The following is a 22928-nucleotide window of genomic DNA, read 5'->3' as shown; positions in this document are numbered from 1 at the left end:
GCTTCCCGGCCCGACGAAAAAGTTTCCCCATCGCGCCCCTGGAAACGGGGGTCTTTCGTAGGCGCGCGCGCGCGCGGAAATTGACGGGCAATTTCCTTCCCGATATTGGACGGTTCACCGGCGACTCTCATTAATCGTTAACCGAAACCTGTTCAAGATAATTTGATGAGGAGAATGATTCTTAGTATATCTTAGGGGACCCTTAGTGCTTGGATTCGAATAGAGTCCTTTCGCTTTGCAACGATCGCTTTCACGAGGTTGCTTTGTTGGTAATTGAATGGGTCTGTCGGTAGTTCTTCTGGGTGAAAAAGAGGGACGTTTCGCTTGCCGGGCGACTGCTTTAGCCACTTTTTGTTTTTAACTATACGCTTAATACCAAAAAGTCTTAGAGCATAGGGTAGGTGTCCCAATTACTGCCACTTAATTTATTTCACTTAAGAAAAACGTAACGCATATAGAGTGTACTGTAATAGTAAGAAGAACAGTCCCAATTTTATGATAAATTCTTTTTTACACTATTCTTTATACGTCACGTGTTTATTAAGTAAAATAAATGAAGTAGCTGTAATAGAGACGCTGGCAGTAATTGGGACATTTACCCTATAAACATGGAGGAAGCATGCAATGGGCGAAAATTTAGACGGCGGTAGAAAGAGAAAGATATACATGGGGGACAACCTCTTTTTTTTATTGTCAAAAAAAAACGCTGTCGCCCCTGGCGCTAGGAATAGAGAGGGTGTATATCTTTTTCTTCCGACCGTCGTCTACATTTTCGCCCATTGCATGCTTCCTCCATGTTTATATGCTCCAAGCCAAAGATACAACAATAAGAACCAATAATTCTAAAACGTATAAATGAATAACAAATGTAACGATTTTGTAAAGACCCTGCTCGGGTACGCACAGTCTCAAACTGTTTATAGAATATCACTATAATTTCTTAATCTTAGCGTATTAAACTGTGCAAGACACCGCGTGAATAACAACGTATAGAACAGGTATCACTGTTTTAACCACTAACAAGGGAGCACCGCGAATCCGAACTCACCGATTGGAACGCAACTTTTTGGGTGTTTAGAGTGAATCAATACAAGAACAACGGTGTATTTCATTTGGGCCCTATCGCCCTTTAAAGGGGTGAAAACTAACCTCAAAGTCAAATTTGCACTTCCACTTTTTCGCGTACAAATCTGAAAGTACAACAGACAGAAGAAAATGTTTCGAACAAAAGTTTAATGGTGCACTAAGCGCTACAAACTTGCGTTAACAAAATTTTGAAAAGAGTTTTTTTTCGTCAGTTATATATTTTTTTAAAATCTTAATTTTTTTAATTTTTTTAAAATCAAAATTTTGTTAACGCAAGTTTGTAGCGCTTATTGCACCACTAAACTTTTGTTCGAAACATTTTCTTCTGTCTGTTCTACTTTGAGAGTTATACGCGAAAAAGTGGAAGTGCCAATTTGACTTTGAGGTTAGTTTTCACCCCCTTAAAGGGCGATAGGGCCCAAATGAAAGACACCGTTGTTCTTGTGTCGAGTCACTCTAAAAACCCAGTAAGCTACCCAGAGCCGACGACGACTCCTCTTCTCCAAGCGAACGTACTAAGCACAACCCAACTAATGGAACGCGACTTATCTGCCCAAACCTGAATGATAGACCCCATTTCCCAAATAAACAGCTACAGTTCCTTCTCGCACGCTGCCTCTCGCTACGCCAACGCCCTTCCCAAAATTATTCACCTCCCTCCTTCAAACGCGCTCTCAAAAACCTATCTCCTGAACCACCCTTCCCTTTTCAAATAGGATCTATCCGCGGCTCATCCCCTTGTACTGGTATTCCGAGCCGGGCTTAAAAACAGCTACCAAAGCTGAGCCTTCTTACATTTACATTATTATGATACGTATTCCCATTCTGTTTCCCTTTATTCTCATTATTATTAATTCATTTACGGAAGAGAAGCTCCCGTTGTTGCGAAACGAAAAGAAGAAAACGAGGGGCAATGGTAGATAAATAAAAAAGAAGCAAGCCTACAATACATGCACAGTGTAATTACAGCAGTGGCGCATCTAGAGGGGAGCCTGGGGCCCTGGCACACCCCAAAGAAAAAAGGGGATTCACGTAAGCACGCCTTCTCCAATTCACGAACTCTGCGAAAGCAAAAGAAAACTCGATGTTATTCTTTAAATAAATTACTATAACCACCTAATGGATTTAATTGAATTTGCATTAAAATACATTTTTATCCCCTCCACTCGGCTCCCCCAAGGATTAAATCCCGAGTGCGCTACTGAATTACAGTGCGTGGAATGTTGACACGATCGATCTCTCGAAACGCCTACCTACCCCAAAGAGTAGTTGCAACAAATGAACAGTGCGCCGGAATTTCTTACGATCTCCTGCCTCCTTTTCTTTTATTTTCACCTCCAAATTTAATCCTCCCTGTAATTGTGCACACAACGCCAGCGTAATAAAGACGTAACAGTAATAATAATAACGATTCGCTGCGGAGGGAGGAGTTTTCGCTGCCGCCCGCCGGCATCAATCGAAATCGAGAGGCCGCCCTGGCAATTTTCTGTAACAATGAGAGGCGCGCGGCTGAATGCCAGCCAGCGTCGGAGGGCCGCAACAATCAGCCGCCGATTCGAAATTAGCGTGTCAATATCATCTTTCGTCGGGCGGCATTGTGTCGCGTTGAAATACAGGCCGTTAATAGGCCGAGATAATGCAGCACGTCCGTGATTGATGGCGGCCGGGGAACGGTTTTGAATAACAGACGCGCGCGCGTCGCCCGCGTCCGTCTTGCTGGCGCGTTTAATTGCGTCATTAAATTCCGACACCGCTCAGAGCGACCCTGTCTGCTCTACGACGGCGGAGCGGCTCCCCCTTACCTACTTCCTCGCGCTTTTAATCCCAACAACTTGTCCGCTTCCCCAAAAACCTTCGGAAATACAGCGGACGCTCTTTGGAGGCTCGGGCGATCGAACGGTCCCGATGAATATTGCACAACGCTGACAGAAATACCCGGTCCTGGTCGTTCGTTGCTTCGCGGAATAAGCAAGGAAGCGTCGCCGGGCTATTCTCGGAAAAATTTCAATGCCGCGCTCGGAAACGAGCGTGGGGAACGTCCGTTGGAGGGATGGAGAACAAAGGGGGATGAACCGCCGTCCATTGAGGTACTACCTGTAACCTTCTGTACAGTCACGGTTATCCCCGCTGTAATTTAGCAGCCGGGAATTGTGAATCAAGGAACCGCACGGCCGCAAAGATTACATTCCATATTCAGATTGTTTTAGCAGCGGCGTGGCTCGTTAATGCCGCGACACGGCGAGCACGTATAGCTGAAATTGCGGCGCAGATTTGCTGGGTGTACCTGCGTATCTCGAGAAATTAACACGTTACTCTGCTGGAGAACGTTGCCGACTCTGATTACGAGTGGTACAAATCTCAGGCTTGTGAGCGTGGGATTCTAGTATCGGGGTATTAGGTAGGTGGGTATCGTGGTTTAGCTCAGTGACCTTTTTGAAGTTAGACAAATCAGGAACAAAGAAATATGGAAGATGTAAGTGGAGGGTTCAGAAGGCAGTCAGTGTAAGTCTAACTTTTCTTGTAAATGAGCTTGTCTTTATTGTTAAAACTTCCAGTTGATAAATCAATTAAGTCTCTACTTTCATACGTAAGCAATAACTTGGCAATATTATTCGCAGGGCGAACAGTGTAAGTCTCGGTTTTAATGCCGATGGACTTACACTCATTGGCTTCTGAACCGTGAATATTATCCTAGTACCAGAGTTGGGCATTATTCAAATAAATTTGTATACTTATATTAATTTTTATCTTTATATTTAAGAATAATCTTCGAATAAAAATTTCGAATGTAGTTCGAAAACCTCTTTATTTTTAAAACTTTCAGTTGATTAATCAATTAAGTCTCTACTTTCATACGTAAGCAATAACTTGGCAAAATTATTCGCAGGGCGAACAGTGCAAATCTCGGTTTTAACGCCGATGGACTTACACTCATTGGCTTCTGAACCGTGAATATTATTCTAGCACCAGAGTTGGACATTATTCGAATAAATTTGTATACTTATATTTAATTTATATCTTTACATTTAAGAATAATCTTGGAATAAAAATTTCGAATAATCTTCGCATAGAAATGGCGAGTAAAATGAAGTTATTCGAGAATGACGAATAATTTTTTATTCGAAAACTGCTCAACTCTGCATAGCACTCTGGTCTTCTTATTATGCCACCGACATCCTAATGCCAACGTTGTCTCCTTCCCCACTTCAACTTACCCCTGGGTGTCCTTGTGTCCGGTAAGGTGAGCCACAGAGGGAACAGGATCGGCGCGACTAGAATGTAAGTTAGTCTCTTCTTGGGACTACTGGGCCAGGCCATGTCCAAGGCCTCTGGAGGTTCATCCTCTTCTCCCTGGAACAGAGACGCGCCTCCAGTCAGGCAAACTTCTGCAAACCAACGTTCCTTTAGAAACAAGAAACCAAGGAACAAGAGAAGAATACACCCTTCTCCCTAATTAACGCGGCCCGCTTAATCCGTTCAGTGGACCCGGTCGAATGGAATTAAGTTTAAGCCGGAGTTTTATCATCCGCGACACACTTGGCCCCGCCACGCTTATTATGTCGTGCTATACAATAAAGCTCCCGCGGACAGAGACACAAGGCCCTCCGAAAACCGCGCTAAAGGCGCCCAGCCAACCCCTTGTTCATCCTCGGCTGACCGCAATACAATGGCCCCCGCAAGGTGTACGGTTCTCCCAGCAGAATATCGTTTTATAAGGATTGCTGGTGCCCCGGTAGAACGAGCACGTGTAATTCTCGGCGAGCACACCGATCATCTCGCTGCCTGGTCGTCCGAGCACCAGCGTCTGACCAGAACGCGGCTTCTCTACTGGCGAAGCCAAGAGGAAGCGTCCTGGTCGGTTCGCGCCTTAGGTTTTCCAGCCACAGCAGCTGTAAATCTGCCGACCAGGGACCTCCGGTAATTTACAGCGCCTAGTCGTTTAACGTAACGAGTTGTAAGACAGAGGGTTCGAGAATTCAACCCCTTAACTGGGTCATTTCTTCGAGGAACTCCTGCCGCGCGTTTAAAAATGATTAAAGGCGAATTAGAGGGTTATTACATGCTCATTTTTACGATTTTTTTTCCATATAAAAACTCTTCATACTTAAAGATCAAGATATACACCTTGCTGCGCATAAATTCAACCGCATTCCCTTCAAAAAGAAATTTGATATCTTGAGAAATGGCACCGTAGCAGCTTCGCACAAAATAAAATATCTCAGAGATTACTAGACCGATTTGAATAAGGTTTTGCACGAATATTCTTAAGACTATAATCTATAATACTCGTGAATGCCGATTTTGAAAAAGTTTACTTTTCGAAAAATGGCACCTACTCGTATATTCTTTTGTCGATAAAGGACGAAACAAGACACTAATCGAAAAATCGTCTGGACAAGTATCAGAATCGCCGTCTTGTTTGACTAAAAGGCAATGCCAGAGGTGGTGCTGCGTTCGTTTGATTTCGAAGAGGAGCTTTCTTGTTCGGCAAGCAAACGAAGATGGCTGCTAGTCATTAGACAAATGGGGCCTGGCGAACGAATGGGGCGTCGATCGAGATCGAAGACCTTGAGGCTCGCGGAGGAAGGTGGACGCGTGCTAGAAAACGCGGAACTCGGGCGGAAGAGCCATCGCCTGGTGACTTCGCTTCGATTATCCGAGAGGAAAAGAGGGACTGAAATAGGCAATGTGCAGCGCACCGACGCCCGGTGTAGCCAGAATTGACCCAGATTCGCGGTGCATTCAAAATGAAAAGGTCTTCTCACTCATTTGCGACAAAGAGGTTCGAGAATCCCCGCGATCCGCCCGCGCGAGCTAACCCCCACCCTGGACTAATAGCAGTGAAAAACTCGGGCTGTGAATTTTTTAATCGCTGAAGCCGATCCACGCTCGGCACACTCGTTTTATTCCGGAATTAGCCGCTCAGATTGCAGCTGTCTTTTAAGGTCCATTAATTCTTGGCAATCTTGCGATTGGCGTGCGTTCGCCACGGTACCTCGGAAGCAGTGACCCTGAAGATGCAACGCGATCGTCCTCGGGATTCCCTACCCTCGGATAGAGAAACGAAAAAGTTGAGAGGCCGGGGCAGGAGTGGGCCACAAAGGGCATTAAGTGCGAGAGCTGTCGGATACGACGGGAGACTTTGACGGCGGCCGATTCGAAAACGAAAGTCTCGTTCGGGGAAAAAGCCACTCTTCGCGATTGCCTTGCTTCCAGGACGTTTCTTCCACGTATTAAGCGTCCCAATTCCCCAACACCCTGCCATTATAGTGGAACGCGACTGACGGGCCGTTAATAGCGGCCACCCTTACACAGAATGTTTCAGGAGCGTAGGATGGCAGAAATGGATTAAGCAATAAACAAAATAAGCACGCGTTTGGGACGTCGGGAGAAAGCGGGGCGAAATATAAATTTTCTGACTTTTAAAATCTTATAATAATATCGCTAAGTGTTCATGCCAGTGATGTTTTGACATTTCAATAGAACAGACTCGCAAAATTTGTCCGCAAAGATGGATAAGAAGGGTAAACTCGGGTAAGTTCGTGTGCACAGGTTACTAAGTGATACTTTTTCCTTTATCTGTAACTCGAAATTGTCTGACGCAATTTAGATGGGACGAAAACTAACAGACAGCGTTGATCTTCTAGTTTATGTTGTGGTAAAATAATTAGTCAATTGAAGTTAGTGTGATAGAGTGAGAGAGCAGTTTCTTCCAGCAGCGCATTATTCGTGAAATTTTTCGCGCTAGTTGTGGATGGCCGCTTGTTTCTGTGTTATATGTGCTTTAGAAGATAAATGGAAAGTTCAAACTGCAGGTATGTGGTGGTAAAATGTCACTCTAACAAGTCTTATTCTTGAAATTATTATACAATAAGGCATCAGTGTTAGTTTTGCTTATGAAAAGTGACTATATACTTATTTTTCCTGTGGCTGAGACGTCTTAGACATCTAACTATCACGAAACGATTGATTATGCACAAAATAAAAATAATATAAAATAATATAAAATAATATAAAATAATATAAAATAATATAAAATGATATAAAATAATATAAAATGATATAAAATAATATAAAATGATATAAAATAATATAAAATGATATAAAATAATATAAAATGATATAAAATAATATAAAATAATATAAAATAATATAAAATAATATAAAATAATATAAAATAATATAAAATAATATAAAATAATATAAAATAATATAAAATAATGTAAAATCATTCAAAATAATGTAAAATAATATATAACAGTAGCTGATGGCCATATCATGAGCCAGAGAACTATCACGGAGTAACCAGAGCTATCACGGAGTAACCAGAGTATGTCATGCCAACTTAATTTTGTATATTTTCAATTAAATATACTTAGTAAATTTCTGTGAACCTATTATTTAAGCCGACAGTAATTGGTTAGCTGTCAGTAATTGGGTCCTTTACCCTGCAACAATTAAAGGATAACATTCAACACGAAATCGAAAATCGAACCCCAAAAGTTCTTCAAAAGTGCCCAGATTTGCATGAATTCGAATTATCGGTAATTTCTTGGATATTATCTTCGGAACGTGATGTCATTAAATTTATGAGTCGCGTTAAGAACAATAAACTTCCACTGATTTTCCACAGATTAATCGAATGCCCGTAACAACGAATCCCTTCGTTGCAGCAGCCTCGCCCGTTGGTCGATGAGAAGCTGGCGGGGTTCGTTTGTCAGAGGTCGACTGGCCGGAAAATAAGGAGTCCCCGCTTCATTTTTCCTATCGCGCCGGCAGGACCGTCCCGAATCACCAAATATCTATCTCTGTCCGCGGGCAGGCGGGCGGAATTTCAGATAGGAGCGGTCGAGCGACAGGGGTGGCGGCGATATAGCTCGTTACGTTTTCACGTTGAGCGACAACCGGTCGACCGGGGGATGGGACCCTCTCCCGGGGGGGAAACAGCGAGGAAAATTTCCAGCGCGGAGGTTTTCGGGTGCCCGATCCGCGCGTAAACGTATAGCACGTGACCTCCTTCCTAATGCGTGTTGTGGATGGAAGAATTAAATGAATTAGATAAATTGGCTCCTTTTCCAATTATTCCACCTCTAACTACCACTCCCTTCCATCTGAAATTCGCTCTCCAACCACCCTCTCACCTTTCAAACATGCACGTTGCTATTTAAAACGTCACACATGTGGCTTTAGTCCTTACTCGCGATGACGTTATTTGTCCATCGACATCTATTTTCCTTATACACTGCCAGTGCTAGTTTTAAGTAGTTTTAACTAGTTTTACGGTAACAACAGCTGACAGCTCTACCTCGCCTTCAGCGTTTTCCTATTCATACTATACGATTTCTTACTATTTTCCTTTTCCTTGTCTTTTTACATACACCCTTTCGTAACGTCTACTGTGCAATAAGGAATTATTATCAATTACATTCCAGTTAACTGTATCTGGCTCCTATAAAAAGAACACCCCCGTTTCCATCCACCAGCGCACATAAAATGAAATTCTCCCAGAATCCATCTATCAGGGTTGAACGCTTCCCTCGCGCCTCCCCTTCGCTCTCCGCGCGGGAATTACTAGAAGAAACCGTGGCGCGAAGTTGTTACCGCGAAGTTATTCGGCGCGGAGGTTGGTCGCTCCGCTGGACTGGCTCCGGCGCGATCGATAGACGATAATTGGCTCGACGAATCTGGCTACGGCGACTACGGTTATTTCGGACGAGGCCGCGGGGAACGGGATCAGAAAACGGACGGGTCTCGAGGGCCCCGGGGGGTTCGTGACGGGGAACGAGCCCGAGCGGGGTTGAGTTTCGCGACGCGCGTTCCCTGGGCCGCGATGGGGAGCGACACGACCGAATTAGCGCTCCCGCGGCCATTGTTCCTGCGGTCGGACGAGGCTTCCGGGCGCGACCCGCGTCTACGTGGAAACTCGCGGCGACGTTTCGCCGGCATTGCGGCAGCTGGGAAGCTCAGCTTTGGCGAGGAATTCGGCTGCTATTGGCCCGCGCTAACTACATTCACGCGCCGCTCTCACGGTCTGTCGATATTGAAATACTTAGGGTGTCCAGGCGCTCGTGCTTTCATGCTTGCACGCCGAGCGCGGATTGACTTGACTCGGGGCATTCAAGTGTACCAGCAATCTTTCAGCGGCGCGGCGAACAGCGGCCGACGACAGGGCCTGTCGGCTTTGGTCCTGCACGTCTACTCACGCCCGGGAAATGGATTGCTATGCTGCTGGGAGTTTAAAGGCACTATTTTCCAGGGGAAGATTGGAGCACCCAAAAACAATGCGTTGGGTAAGCTTCAATGTCAAGGAGCGCCAGGAGGTGCGCAGTATTCTTTCAACCATCGGGTGAGAAATACACAGTGGCTCACGGCCATAATTGTACTCTCTTTAAAATCGCATAATTTTTTTCAAATTAATCCAAACGACTTGAGTTTTTTTTAGAAGGTAGAAGGATTAGTTTGCTAAGTGACGTGATTCGTCGTCTTGAAAATAAAATGCACTTACAAGGGAAGATCCTGAAGCCGAAAATTCAAAACATTCTGAAACTTTGTGAATATGTGGAGGATTTCCTCCTGATTACAACGCAATTTTTATTTGCTGCCCAAATTCACTGTAAGGGGGCGTAATTGACCCCTAAAATTTTGTTGTTATAACTCGTGAACTGTAAAATATTTTTTTACCAAATGATAGATCTAATTAAAAGAAGTCACTTTTGTCTCGAGACTTTTTTCCTGTCTCTTACTGTTTGCGAGTTATAACACAAAATCAAAAAATAGCTGAATTTTCAGGAGTTAATTTCGCCCCCTTCGAGTGAATTTGGGCAGCAAACAAAATTTGCGTTGTAATCAGGAGGAATTCCCTACATATTCAAAAAGTTTAAAAAAATTTTTAATATCCGGGTTCGGGGTGTTCCCTTCTTAGTCGGAATAGCAAAAAAAAAAAATAGAAAAGGATGCTTTTCAACTTTTTTTTGTGAGCCTGTAAAGAAAATTCAAAACATTCGTTTGTAGATTGAAATAAGTTGTATACGTGTCTAAAATTCCATGAAAATCTATTATCCTGCGATCTTTAAGCGTTTATAGCTCAGAGCAACGTTAACCGATTTTCATGGAATTTTAGACACGTATACAACTTATTTCAATCTACAAACTGGGTTTTTGAATTTTCATTACAGGCTCACATAAAAAAGTTGAAGAAACGACCTTTTCTATTTTCTTTTTTGCTATTCCGACTAAGTGCATTTTTTCAAAACGACGAATCACGGCACTTAGCAAACGAATCCTCCTAGCTTCTAAAAAAAACTCAAGTCGTTTGGATTAACTTTAAAAAAGTTACGCGATTTTAAAGAGTGTACGATTATGGCTGCGAGCCACTGTAGTTCCGAAGTGACGAATCGGATCATGAAACACGCGGTGCGAGTGGAGTAGGCCTCTTGCTTTTTGAAAATTCATTTTGCAGTGGCAATTCAATGAAAACTTTAAAAGCGAAATTTAAAAGTATTCACGTTTTTAGTACAAACTTAATAAAGATCAGTTTTTAAAAATTAAGTTATGCTTTTGCCCCGTGCGTCCTACAATTCGAATAGCTACCTGTAAGTAGCAGTCTGAGCGCGTTCCTCCTTGACCTTTCGCAGCTGAAGAGCGGCAACTCCGATGCTGGGAAGCAGCAGGTTCGTTCTAAACCCGTGATCAGAGGCCTCGAGAGATTCACCGGCACGAGAAGCGAGGAGAACGTTAAGCATGGGGGGCCGCGGGGGTCTAATGGACTCGCGTCGAGCACCAACGAATTTCGGGGCAGAGCGGACGAGTGATAACCGGAAGCCCCGGCGACCGATGCGACCGCAATAATTGGGACCGCGGCAGGGGAGGGAATTAGGCATTCGTCGAATTTGACAATTACCGAGTCGAGGCCTGCGTCGAGGCCAGCTGCTATACCGCCGTTGGGAAGTTCCTGGATGCCGGCGGTGGTGCCAGCGGTGGTCGTCGTCGTGGTGGTGGTCGTGGTGCCCTGGGAGCCCTGCTGCAGCTGCAGAGTGGTCTCTTTCGACGCTGCGCCGGAGTAATGGGCGGCGGTGGACGTCGCAGCGCCGTTGTGCGGCCTGGTAGCGTCCAGCAGCACCTTCAGCGACGCTATCGCGTGCAGCTGCGTCGCTTTCTCGTCCACTTTGCCTGAACAACACCAGAGATGCAGGTTAATGAGGAAAACGGATCGGCAACGGGCTACCGTTGTACACACGCTTTCCTTCAGCTACTGACAAGTAACTTCGGTAAAGTCTACTCCAGCCGACCGTCAACTAGCGTCATGGACGTTGGATATTCTGGGTTCTAGATAATCGCGCGACTAAAAGAATTTTTTTACTATCTTCAATAATGTACAGATACAGCGTACAAAGTATTTTTTAACACTACGGCGTTTACTTTTTTTTTTTTTTAATAAAATCCTAAATGTGACCTATTTTGTCCCGTTTACCATTAAATCGCGAGTTACCGACCCCTGAACTAAGGTGAGCGCTATCCTCTGATTCTTTCCAACACATCATCCTGTTCCGATCTTCCGAGACAAATCTGCGCTCGTCTCTTATATACTCGAGCAACGCCCATGACGGCCATCTAGAGGCTGTTAAATGCAAACTCTCGAGCAAAAGATCCACCCCGTCGCCCCTTCGACGCCCAACCTCGATGGACCCCCTTCCGTCCAGCGGAAGGACGTTGCAAACATTCCGCATGCTCTGCGACTGCACAAGCCCGGCCGGATGCATCGCCGTTCCATTCAAGCGTGGGCTCAAGATCTGGCTGAAGCTGGGGCTACGAAATAATTATGAGCGTCATTCCAGCGAGCATTGCTACCGTTCCACTTTGCGCGACCATTTCACGAATCGGTTGCGGAGCCGAAACGATCCCGGGGCGCTAACGACGCGCGAATACCGTTGCCTGGCACCAGGGCCACCCGGTACAGAAGCCTGATTCACTTAATTGCGGGGCTCTACGTGTCGCGCGCTGCGTTTACGGTCCTGCGAGAGGTGGACTCTGCTGCAACGACGACGCGTGACGACGAGCCAACGTTTTACGAGCCACGGGGATGAGTCCCAAAGCCGCTTGTCACGCGCTTAATCAGTTTAACTGTCGCGATCGGCGGCCAATTGGATCATCAGCGTCGAACGGCATCGCGCTAGAGCAGATCGCCGGGGCAAATCGTGTTTAAGAAAATTACAACGGGCCGGATTAGGCGCGCGATCCCACTTACGGCCCGCGTGTGTCAGAGGCCACTCGAGACAAACTCGATATGTCATCCCTCACCGTTGTTTGTCATCCCTCGCGCTCCATTGAAATGCTAGGACAGTTTCGGATGTTTGCCTGCCCTCTATAAGCCCTTGGACGTGGAATTTTATAGGAAGCAGATCTCGCCGCGGAGAACGGAAGGAAGATTGACGACGCGCATTCGTTTTCTTAAACGTCCTCCGTTCGGAATATCGAATGTATCGCGACACCTGCCGCCGGGAGAACTCTTGTGCACCTATAATATTGAGAAATGCAAGTCTCGTGATAAATCCTGTTATGGATTCGTGCGTTTTGCCTGGACCATTTTTCGTAACCTCCTTCGAAATGACGGAGCAATGACAAAGAGCGACGGAGAATGTTTCCTGTTTCTGTGGTAGAAAAACGGAAAAAAACCTCGGGCGACGGGACTCGAACCGACGATCTTCGGATCCACTGCGCGCTGGTCAGCCGCCTTAACCGGCTCCGCTAAAGCCGACTCCCCGAGGTCTCTATGTTTTGGACTCTATTTAACTAACCTGCACTAATCATTGGCACTCCTGATTAAAAAGCCAACTATCAAGAACTACGAGCTTAGAAAGAACTTTTTTACAATTTCTTATTTTTCGTTCGCCGCAGCACTGCAAATCCCAGTAGCTGAAATACACATTTTACATCTGGCAACACCGCACAAATGTCTTGAAGGTAGCGATGTCTTAAAATTTTCAGATGTTGCCGTTTTATAATTAAGTTGCGGGTTGAAATGCATATTTACTAACAAGGGAAGATCCTGAACCCGAAAATTCAAAAAATTCTGAAACTTTGTGAATATGTAGGGGATTTCCTCGTGATTACAACGCAATTTTTGTTTACTGCCCAAATTCACTCGAAGGGGGTGAAATTCACCCTTGAAAATTCGGCTATTTTCGGATTTTCTGTTATATCTTGCGAACTGTAAGAGATAGAAAAAAAGTTTCATGACAAAAGTTACTTCTTTTGGATAATAATACTAGATAATATTAATAAACACTAGATAATATAATGTAATAAGTAAATTCTTTTGAATTTTTTATTTTAGATGCTCGACTTTCGAGCAGCAGTGGTCACCGCAGAAGCCTTTTTTAGAGAACCTTCGAGTGATAGACAATAACTCAGTTATTGATAAATATTTTTAAATAAAGTAAAATGCGATGCACGGCACTAGATGCAATCCTTAAAAGGAAAAAAAGATTTTTTGAGAAATCTGTTATAGCTTTTGAGTAAAAAATTTCCAAAGACCACCCTTTTTCGGCCTCCTGACTGAGCATGACCCCTTAATTAAATCTACCATTTGGTGAAAAATTTATTTTACAGGTCACGAGTTATAACAGAAAATCGGTAAATAACTGGATGTTCAGCGGTCAATTACACCCCCTTAGAGTAAGAATTTGGGCAGCAAATAAAATTTGCGTTGTAACCAGGAGGGAATTCTCTACATATTCGCAAAGTTTCAGAATTTTTCGAATTTCCGGGTTCGGGATGTTCGCTTGTAAGTGTTGCAGGTATTTAATAGTGAATGAAATAGTCTGTTTAAACTTCGCTTTCAACTATTTTTTTCTATATAATCTGAAATTTGCCAGTGATTGTACTTTTATGCCCATTTTTGTTTTTCATTGAATATTTTTAAAACAAAAGACTTAATAGGTACTCAAGACGTTTTAACTGAAAATTAAGAGCATATAAAAACGTCACAAGAAGATATAGATATAAATCCCAATTGGGATTTTCGCTTAGGGTGCCGTTCATTGTGCAGTTTACCCTAAGTGCCATACGCGCCATGGCTTCTCCTAAACGCCGCACTCCTACATTTGCTTCCACTACCGGCGAAGGGGTGGAATTTAAATAGTCGAAGGGTGGTTCAGCTCTCCAAGAGAAATTACTCGATATTCGTGTTTATTCCATCCACTTCCTAACGAAGCTAGCGCATTAGGGAGCGTCGCTTCAGCAAATGCAGCGTCCCACTGATAACGCCTGCTCCGGGCGAGAACTAATTCCTCGGCGATTTTCTTTTCCCTTCCGGAGATGACCTTAATTAATATACGCCTCGTGAATCAACCGAGACTTCCGTCCCGTTATCGTTAGCGCGCGGTGATTTCCAAGGAAATTTGCGCCCCGGGATGTCGCGGATTCCTTTCCTCTGCGGCACAGTGCTTGCTACTTTTCCTTCCTTTCAACTTCCCCGCGCGCTCGCTTCTCGTCAACTTACGACATTGGACGCCCTTGGAGGACCTTTCGGCGGAACCTAGCCGAGTCCGTCTCGGCGAGCATCCCCAGGGCGAACAAGCTGCCTCATTAAGAGAAAAGAAGTGTTCCAGGAATCGCGTCCGCGCTCCCGCAAACGAAGCAACTTTTTCTCCGGCTACAATGGCTCGCAACTTTGGTATCGACCGTTTCCCCCTCGAACGGGACAAAAATGTTCCAGGCGTTCCCGTTAACTTATACGCGCGGTGAAAAGGAATCACCATTCCCCAGCGTCCGTAAACGTGTCTCGAGATACTGGAGAGTAAAATTCCGACGCTTCACTCGCGGGCTGTCCTCTCCTGCCAAGCTCATCGCCCCGTAACAGCTATAGCTTCAGATGGTCACTTGATTTTCAGCGAAACGATCCTGCGCTGGTTCGCGCGATACTAGCGAGGGAAGTTAGGCAAGCCGGACATTCGGAAAATTATTCAACTTCGTGCGCAGGTGGAGTAGACTATTTTTTGTTGGTGCCATAGTACAATTTTAGGGGGTGAGATCACCCCTTCAGAGAAAGGTAGAATTGTCTTTTTCCTGGGATATCTCGAGAACGGTGGGAGATATTGGAAAACGGTTTGAACAAAAGTTGCATCTTTTTTTGATATTTACAGAACTCCGTAAAAGTAATTATGGAATTAAGGATCGGTGGTAGGGATAATTTGAAAAGTATGGTTGTTCGATAATTATTTTTACGCAGTTTTCTAGACACAAAAAAAAGATGCGACTTTCGTTTATACTTCTTTTCGATATCTCTCACCGTTTTCGAGATATCCCACGAAATGTATCTCCACCCCCTCAAAAGCAGCAATAATGGCACCACCAAAAAAATAGATTTGTCTTACGCATGACATACTCGCGTGCAATTTTGCATAATCGTCTGAATCCCCGGGGTGCCTAACTTCCCTTGTAGGTCAAAGAGGAAGCTCCGCGTGGAGTAAGGTCGAGAAGAGCACTGCAAGCCGGAGCGATACGAAAGTATATATCTCCTCCGTCTAGCCTCGGGACAGGCTCATTTGCTATTTATCTCGTTTCTCCATCCCCTACGCGCCGTTCTTCCGGCGTACGTGCACACGGCGTCTGTGCGTCGAATAGGCCAGCATCCGCACGGTGGTTTCCTCTCCTAGCGTCGCGTAAATTAGTCTCCCTTATCGATTAACCGGCGGGCAGAGTGGCGCGAAGTGGAGCGCGTCTTAATTCGACGCGTCCGCCTTAAATAATTCAGCGTCCCGCGGCGTTCGCCCGTAAATATTCGCGGCAACAACGGTGGGCTCTGAAGTCCTGCGAGGTGGTGCCCGCCGCGAGACCGTCGGAATAATTAACAGAGCGCCGCAGCGCTGGGACCGCGGCAATTGGCTACGAGCTGCCGAGCGTTCAAAGGACTGCGATCGTTCGCGTCTTCTTCTATTGAGAGCTCCGCTAATGACTTTCTCATTCGGGCTCCGCCGGAGGGCAGGATCCTCCGTCCCGGCAGGGCGAAATGAACGCATGAAATATTGCGGGAGCCTGCGTTCTGAAAAAGAGGAGGGTGGGGGAGAAAAAGAGCCTGGGTGTGTAAGGAATACGTGGCAGCGGAGGAGGACGTAATTCGGCGATTAGCTTCGACCAATCGCGGGCCCGCGCTAGCTTGATGTTGGGTCAAAGAGAGAAAGCCCGTGGTGAGTGGCCTTCATCCACGGAGCTGGAAACGAGGCGAGAAAAGAAAGGCGAAGAGCCGAGGGCGAGAAGTCGTGCCGCGATGAAAGTATCGACCCCTAAGTCGCCTCGGGCTGGATGGAAGGGCACAAGGGAGGAACGCGCGAATGGCGAGAGCCTCGGCGCCGGAGAACAAGGGAGGGAGAGACGGGGCGGAGGGCGGAAGGAGAATGGACCGTCCGTGTTTTAAGCTGCTAAGCTTCTGTAATTTTTTTTCCTCCCTCTCATTCGTATTTCCCTCCCCCGTTCGCGGCTGCAGTCCCCTGTACGTAAGGGAAGATAAATACACTCGAAGGTACGGCTAGATTCAGGGAGAGGGCGAACCCGGGGGTTGGGTGGAGGAAAGGACTTGAACGGGGAAGGAGCATCTACTTAAATTAGGGCTAGGTACTCTGCAGACTGAGAATTTAAAGGGAGGGAGGAGGAGGAAGTGAGCGTTGTCCGATTTAGGAAATCACGAAGTAAGCTGACAATTTTATTGAAACAGCGAGTGGCGTAGGTCAGGCTGGAAAGAAATTTAGGGGACAATTTTTTATTTTTATGACTCGTGACTTCTAACGTCGTTGCCTTTTATAATGGTGTTTAAGCTGACAAAATCTGAACTTCGTTAATAAATGTTTTGAGGGGTGCAAAATGAAGCTGGGGTGCAGTGAACCCCATGCGACTAATTTGTGATTATAAGAAGGTGACCACGGAGGGTTAAAAACAAAAGGTTACCTAATACTTCAAGATTCTTCCGGCACCTGAATTTTATTTTCGACAGAATCTAGCTTCCGCGAGCTTAGCCCTTTCATTACTGCCGGCGCCTAAAGGCGCTTTGAAAATTTGTTTCCGCTGTACTGCAGGCGCCTATAGGCGCTCACTTCATATTGCTCGCACCGAAGGCGCCTATAGGCGCCCGGCAAATCTAATCGGCAATAACTGCAACGAACTTCGCTTGTGTCAGTAATTGAATTCTGCTGATAAAAAAAGGCGCAAATGTGTTGTGTATAGAAAGCATAATAGAACAAATTTTGCCGCAAGCGAAAGGGTTAATCTGAATTATGAAAGGCAAGTTTTTTTTCACTATTAGGAGACAATCACACAATTTGTATTTTTTAGTTTCACCCTAGAGTAAGTAGCTAGCAGCTGCGCTTTAAAGGGGGTAGTGGACTATTTCAGTTTAAAAAAATTATTATTATTATTATTATTATTATTATTATTATTATTATTATTCGTCTTTATTACTTGACACATCCAGAGAAGAAAATAATACACAAAGACAAGCGAAGTAAATGGTCTGGTTAAATTACTAAATTTGACCACCCCCACTTTAGAGAATAAACTAAATTTTAGAAAGTCTAGGAATCCATACCCTCCAGAAATCGGATTCCAGATTCTCAAATTTCAGTTAAACCAAAGCTTCAAATACAAAAAACTAAACTAAATCAATTATATTACTAAATTTGACCACCCCCACTTTAGAGAATAAACTAAATTTTAGAAAGTCTAGGAATCCATACCCTCCAGAAATCGGATTCCAGATTTTCAAATTTCAGTTAAACCAAAGCTTCAAATACAAAAAACTAAAACTGCAGTACAATACTGTTAGAAGCCTAACCATAACTAAATAACTAACTAAATGACTAAAAAAAAAAAAAAGAACTAACTAACATTAAGAAACTAGAAAGTTATTGTGACGCATAATGTAACCTTATACATCGCCGAGCTTAACATTTAAAATCAGGAAACGAATTTAAATAAATATTTGTTATTGCTTCTGAAAGTCTTATCGTTTACGAACATTTTAAACAAATGTTCATGAAAAAATTCAAATAATTGTCGAAGTTATAGCAGAGAAAATAACGCAGTATACCGGCGAGTAACCGCGCGATAAAAGTAACACCCCGAACTTTGCAGCCGGTTTTCTCGAAGCACCATTTTCAGAAACGGTGTACACCATAACTCTTGAACGAATGAATATTTTCACTTAAAATTTTAAACGGACCTGCAGAATTCCAATCTCTATCGTGCAGAAATTCCGCATCGATATTGGATGTATGTAAAACATTTTATAACCGATTAAAGACGATATTTCCCCGTAAACATGTGGAAAGAAAATTGACTAGTCTGTAACTTCCACAATTTTTCTTCAAATTCATCGGCAAGTTTCCACGCTGTAGGTATTCGTGTATAGAATAATCACCTCGAAGCATTTTGCTTTCAGATGATTGGTTCACCTGAATCTACGTACACCACCTGCAGCGGCGCGCCGTGCATGACTATCTTCAACGATTAATAACTTCGACAATTTCATACATTCCGACGATTCTTTAGGTTGCAAATACTCGCGAACATGCCCGCGATAGATTGTCAAAAGCTCGACTGTAACGATCGTATGGTATCAAAGTAATTTAGCGCCAAAGAAACCAACGATTCTACGTATCCAATAGTCCACTACCCCTTTCCTATCTCATCCCTCTGCACCCCATCTCCCAGCCCCATGGCTCGTCCAACAAGAATTTCGTGGCAGATGCGCGACTGTGGTGGGAAGGATCGAAAGGGTCAGGTCGGATCAAGTAGAACGAGTCCGCGGCAGGTTGGCCGAAGTGTCACCTATTAACCTACAAAACTCGATCGGGTCCGGGTTTATTCAGCGGGCATGCTCCGGTTTTACGAACAATTAAAGCGAGCCGGAGCCGCGGCTGTCCTTCGGAGTCGCGGCGCGTAGCCGAGCTCCTCCTTGGAACGCGGGCCTTTCAGGTTTTGCTCGATGAGCAGCCGGCTGGAAAGGAAACACGGGCCGCCACTCGTTAAACGGCGCCGTCGACTCGCGTACGGAATAAAGCAGGCGGAGGGGAAATGACATCGGGCGAGGCGATCGTTAAGAACGGAGATATAGATCGAGCGGCGTCCTTCGGGCGGCCATAAAAACCGCCCCCGTTAATGGGGCAAATATTTTTGTGTTTGTCGGATGCGGTAGGTCGCGGCGGGAAAGGTTACCCGAGAAGCTGCACGGCTCTGCGACCGAGCCGCGTCGTTCTTGCCAAGGATTTCTCGCACGTTCGTGTGCCCTGTGACAATTTCATTCCGCAGCAACAGGAATTTCGTTCTACCCTCTCTTCCCCTGCTTCTCCGGCTCGCGGGAAATGTAGCACGATTGCCGAGGGGGGGTGACGCGACGATGAACGCAGCGGATGAAACGGGCGACGAAAGTGGAGAGTTCCTTGGGAAAAGTAAGTCGCGTAATCCGGGCGGGTTCAGGGGGCGAGGTATCTTTGAAGTTCCGTTATCCCGGGGTAAGTTTCCTTGCGCGCAGTCGAGTGCCTCCTAAATCGAGGGCCATCAGCTTCCTTAAAGGACCAGCGACGCGAGATCTGATCAGAGGGATCGCCGCCGCTGCCGGGCGCGGCCGTGCGTCTCAATGACTCGTCCCCGGAGCTAATCTGCCTTTAAATTCGAATCGGTCGGCGTCGAGATAACCGGCTGGCCGCTGTCTTCCAGAGTCGCTCGGCGAATTAGCCAGGAAAATTAAGCCTTCGCCAGCAAATTCCCCGACTTCATCTCGCTGCTCCGCGAGAGGATTCCGAGGAGACTGGCGACAATTTGCATCCTGGATGCTGCCTGCCTGTTTCAGGCTTTCAAAATTGCAGACTGATGACGAAGAGCGATACGAGCCTGCCGGATAACGTAGCGTGTACTTAAACCCAATTCCCATCGAGTGAATTTGGTATTCCAGTTCCATTCTGAGTAAATTAAACGCCCCGCGAGCAGATCCTTCCTCGTCACAGGGCGAGGCTGTATTCTTCGTAGTCTCGTCTTCCTTCTCCGCTCAGTTTCGCTTCAACGTCGGATCAAAGCGATTGCTCGTCTGCTTAATGAAAGTTCTCCGGCTTCTACTTCCACGTGTATGCTTTCCTACACTTCACTGGCCGCAACGTGAAGAATTCTTGTTATCTATTATTATCTCATCTTAATTTATCTTTGTTATTTTATTTTATATTATATTATACTATTTTATTTTATGTTATTATTTTATATATATATATTTCATTTATTTCTCTTATTTTTATCTTTCTATGTAGTAATGGTAATAATTTTGTATCTCTGTACACTAAAGGGTTTCCCGTTAATAATAATAATAATAATAATAATAATAATAATAATAATAATAATAAAATTCTCGAAGCCGCTTTTTTCGAAAACGAAGCGGAATATGAAAAAATTGTGCTCCTTCTTATGGATTCATTTACTCGATACAAGTCGAAAAGGAGGAGCAAGTTTTTCTGATATCGCGCTTGATTTCCGAGAAAATCGTCTATCTTGGCGTTGATCAGCGAATGGGAATCGCCAGGGACCGGGGGGGGGGGGGGGGGAGGGGCAGGGGACGAACAGAAGGGAGGCTCTGCACGGAAAACGGCGCAACATCGAGGGAGTATCGATCCATATCGCGGGGCTCTTTTCGGGGGTGTCGGATTGCCGCGAGGGCTCTTGCGTGTAAACGATTATACGCGGCTGCCAGGTAATTGTAATGCAGAAGCTGACGTGATTGATTGCTCGCGATCACCTCAGGCCTGTCGGTGGAAGGTCGCCGTGCGAGAGCTGCTGCTTTTCAGTCACCGTTCGCCCCCCCGCCCCCCCCCCTATCCACTCCTAATTCCTTCGTTCTCTGAAAGCCTGGAGAAGCAACGGATGGCGGGGCTGGCTGGCTGTCCCCTCGACGGTGCAGTTCCCTTCGTTATTTCGACGCTGACGAAGTTTCGATATTCGACAGACTTTCAGGTGCCTCTTGCCTCCGTTTTTCTTCAAGTGGAGGAAGGAGGACAGCTGGAGAGGATCAGAGGAAGGACGGGATATTTAGGACAAACTTCTAGCGTCTCTTGGTAAATGGAACAAGGGCCGCGAACTAGGCGGGCGGGAATCAAGTAAAAGTGTGACAGGACGTTGGCTGCCAGAGAGGGGTTCGAGAGCAGAAAGGTAGGAATTAAAGCAGCGCGGCCCAATTTGTTAATATCATCCCCGGGGGAGCGGCGAGTAATCGTGACTGTGACTCGCGGGACCGGGATTCTCGATAAACCCACCCCCCCCCCTCCCCCACCCCCGCCCGCCCTGCTCTCTGCTACGTGGAAAACGTCACCAGGGATTTCGATTGGCCTTCTACCACAATGCCGCCCATCCGCCTCGCATTCTCTGCAAGTTATTAAAAAACCCGGCGGAACTGGTGCATCTCGTTCGTTATAAATAACGCGCTCGATTCGGACACGATTCGAGGGCGAGTGACGCGGGCGTTGTTGCTGCGCTGCCATCACTCCCGAAATTGTCAGCTGTTAAATGCAGCCTCTCGCTGCGCCGCGCTTCGCCTCGGCTTATTCTGTTCCCTCTATGCTTTTCGGAGTGCAGAACCGAGACGACGCTCTTCGGCTGACTACTTCGCGAGCGAAAGGTTCAGTCGGTCGAGCGAAGACACGTCGCACAGTGGGGCACGTAACACAGGATTCGCGGAAAAAATATCATAACTTCGGTGTTTCTCAATATTTCTGAGTACTTTTTTTTATATTATTTGTTAATAGACCAACGGTTATATGGACAGCAACGTAAATAAAATTGAAGCATCTTTAACAAATGAAATAGTAATAAACCGAAGAAACGTGCACAGCGCACTCGGGTGATTATGTATTAATAACAGCCAAAGTTGCAAATAGTTGCAGCCAATTTTTTTATGGCTGTTAGTAGATGGTGTCTGCTTTCAATTAGTACTATCTAGAGCCCGGGGGAAGGCGGAGCTTTGTTTATGAACCTAAAAGAGTTAATGAAAACTTGAAATACTGGGTAGCTTCATTTGAAGTCGTATAGTGGGATTACAGTGAAGAATTTTCGAAAAATATTTATGTCACAAATAAGCTGAGACTATACACATTCGAAATACATGCGGTAAAAAAATATAAATATCTAGAGGACTTCAGAAAAAATTCGACAATCTCGTACGAATATTGACACGTTTCCCGTTAAAATACGAAGGGTTAACTTCGGATCAATTTTTCTTTGCAAATAACATGAATATGACGTATCTGTCATATACGTTAGATACGTTGGTCTATTGGCTTTCAGGGTATAGCGATGGATACATAAAAATACAACTTTCATTGTAAGAATTTTTCCTCTCCAGCCCCACTGTGCGTCGCTTTAGCGTGGCGTCGGGACGCAAGTACGTAAGAGAAAACGATAGTCGTCCGTCCGCGTTTACCGTCGAATTTATCCCCGACCCCCTAAGCTGGTCGAACGACTGATGGAACAGATCTGCTGGTCGATTCAGCACCCTATCTGTTATCCGCTCTGACTGGAAAATCTCGCCCAGAGGCCGCGGAGGTTCACTCGCCGACGCAGAAGCAGGGTTCGAGGGTGCTCCTATAGGGGAAGTGGCTAGAGAATCCTCCAGGAGGATGGGCAGCGATTCGTCCTGAATATTATCTCGAGTAGCGGCGCGAGGCGATGTCTCGATGACGTTAAAGGCCCGGGAGTTTAAAGGAAGGGAAAAGGAAGGCGAGCCCCGAGTGTGGATTCGCTAGTCGCGATCGATACTCGGCGGTTTCTAGGTCAGGGTCCCGATACATGCTCGCCACTCACCGCCACTCGGGGGC

The 22928-nt window shown here is 45.5% G+C and overlaps 1 protein-coding gene across 5 annotated transcripts in view; it reads right to left on the bottom strand.

Moving 5' to 3' along the window:
* Window positions 1–22928, bottom strand: part of Nckx30c (solute carrier family 24 member Nckx30C) — an 85262-nt gene that overhangs the window by 23118 nt on the left and 39216 nt on the right. For all 5 annotated transcript variants that reach the window (XM_076812529.1, XM_076812531.1, XM_076812526.1 and 2 more), the window contains 2 exons: window positions 10988–11256; window positions 4302–4437 (listed from right to left, as the gene is read on the bottom strand). In XM_076812529.1, the coding sequence (XP_076668644.1) occupies window positions 4302–4437; window positions 10988–11256 (405 nt within the window). The remainder of the gene's footprint in view (window positions 1–4301; window positions 4438–10987; window positions 11257–22928) is intronic.

This window comes from Andrena cerasifolii, chromosome 5 (assembly GCF_050908995.1).
Source record: "Andrena cerasifolii isolate SP2316 chromosome 5, iyAndCera1_principal, whole genome shotgun sequence".
Taxonomy (NCBI): domain Eukaryota; kingdom Metazoa; phylum Arthropoda; class Insecta; order Hymenoptera; family Andrenidae; genus Andrena; species Andrena cerasifolii.
Note: the sequence above shows the minus strand (reverse complement) of the source record. Positions and strands in the feature narration are given on the sequence as shown.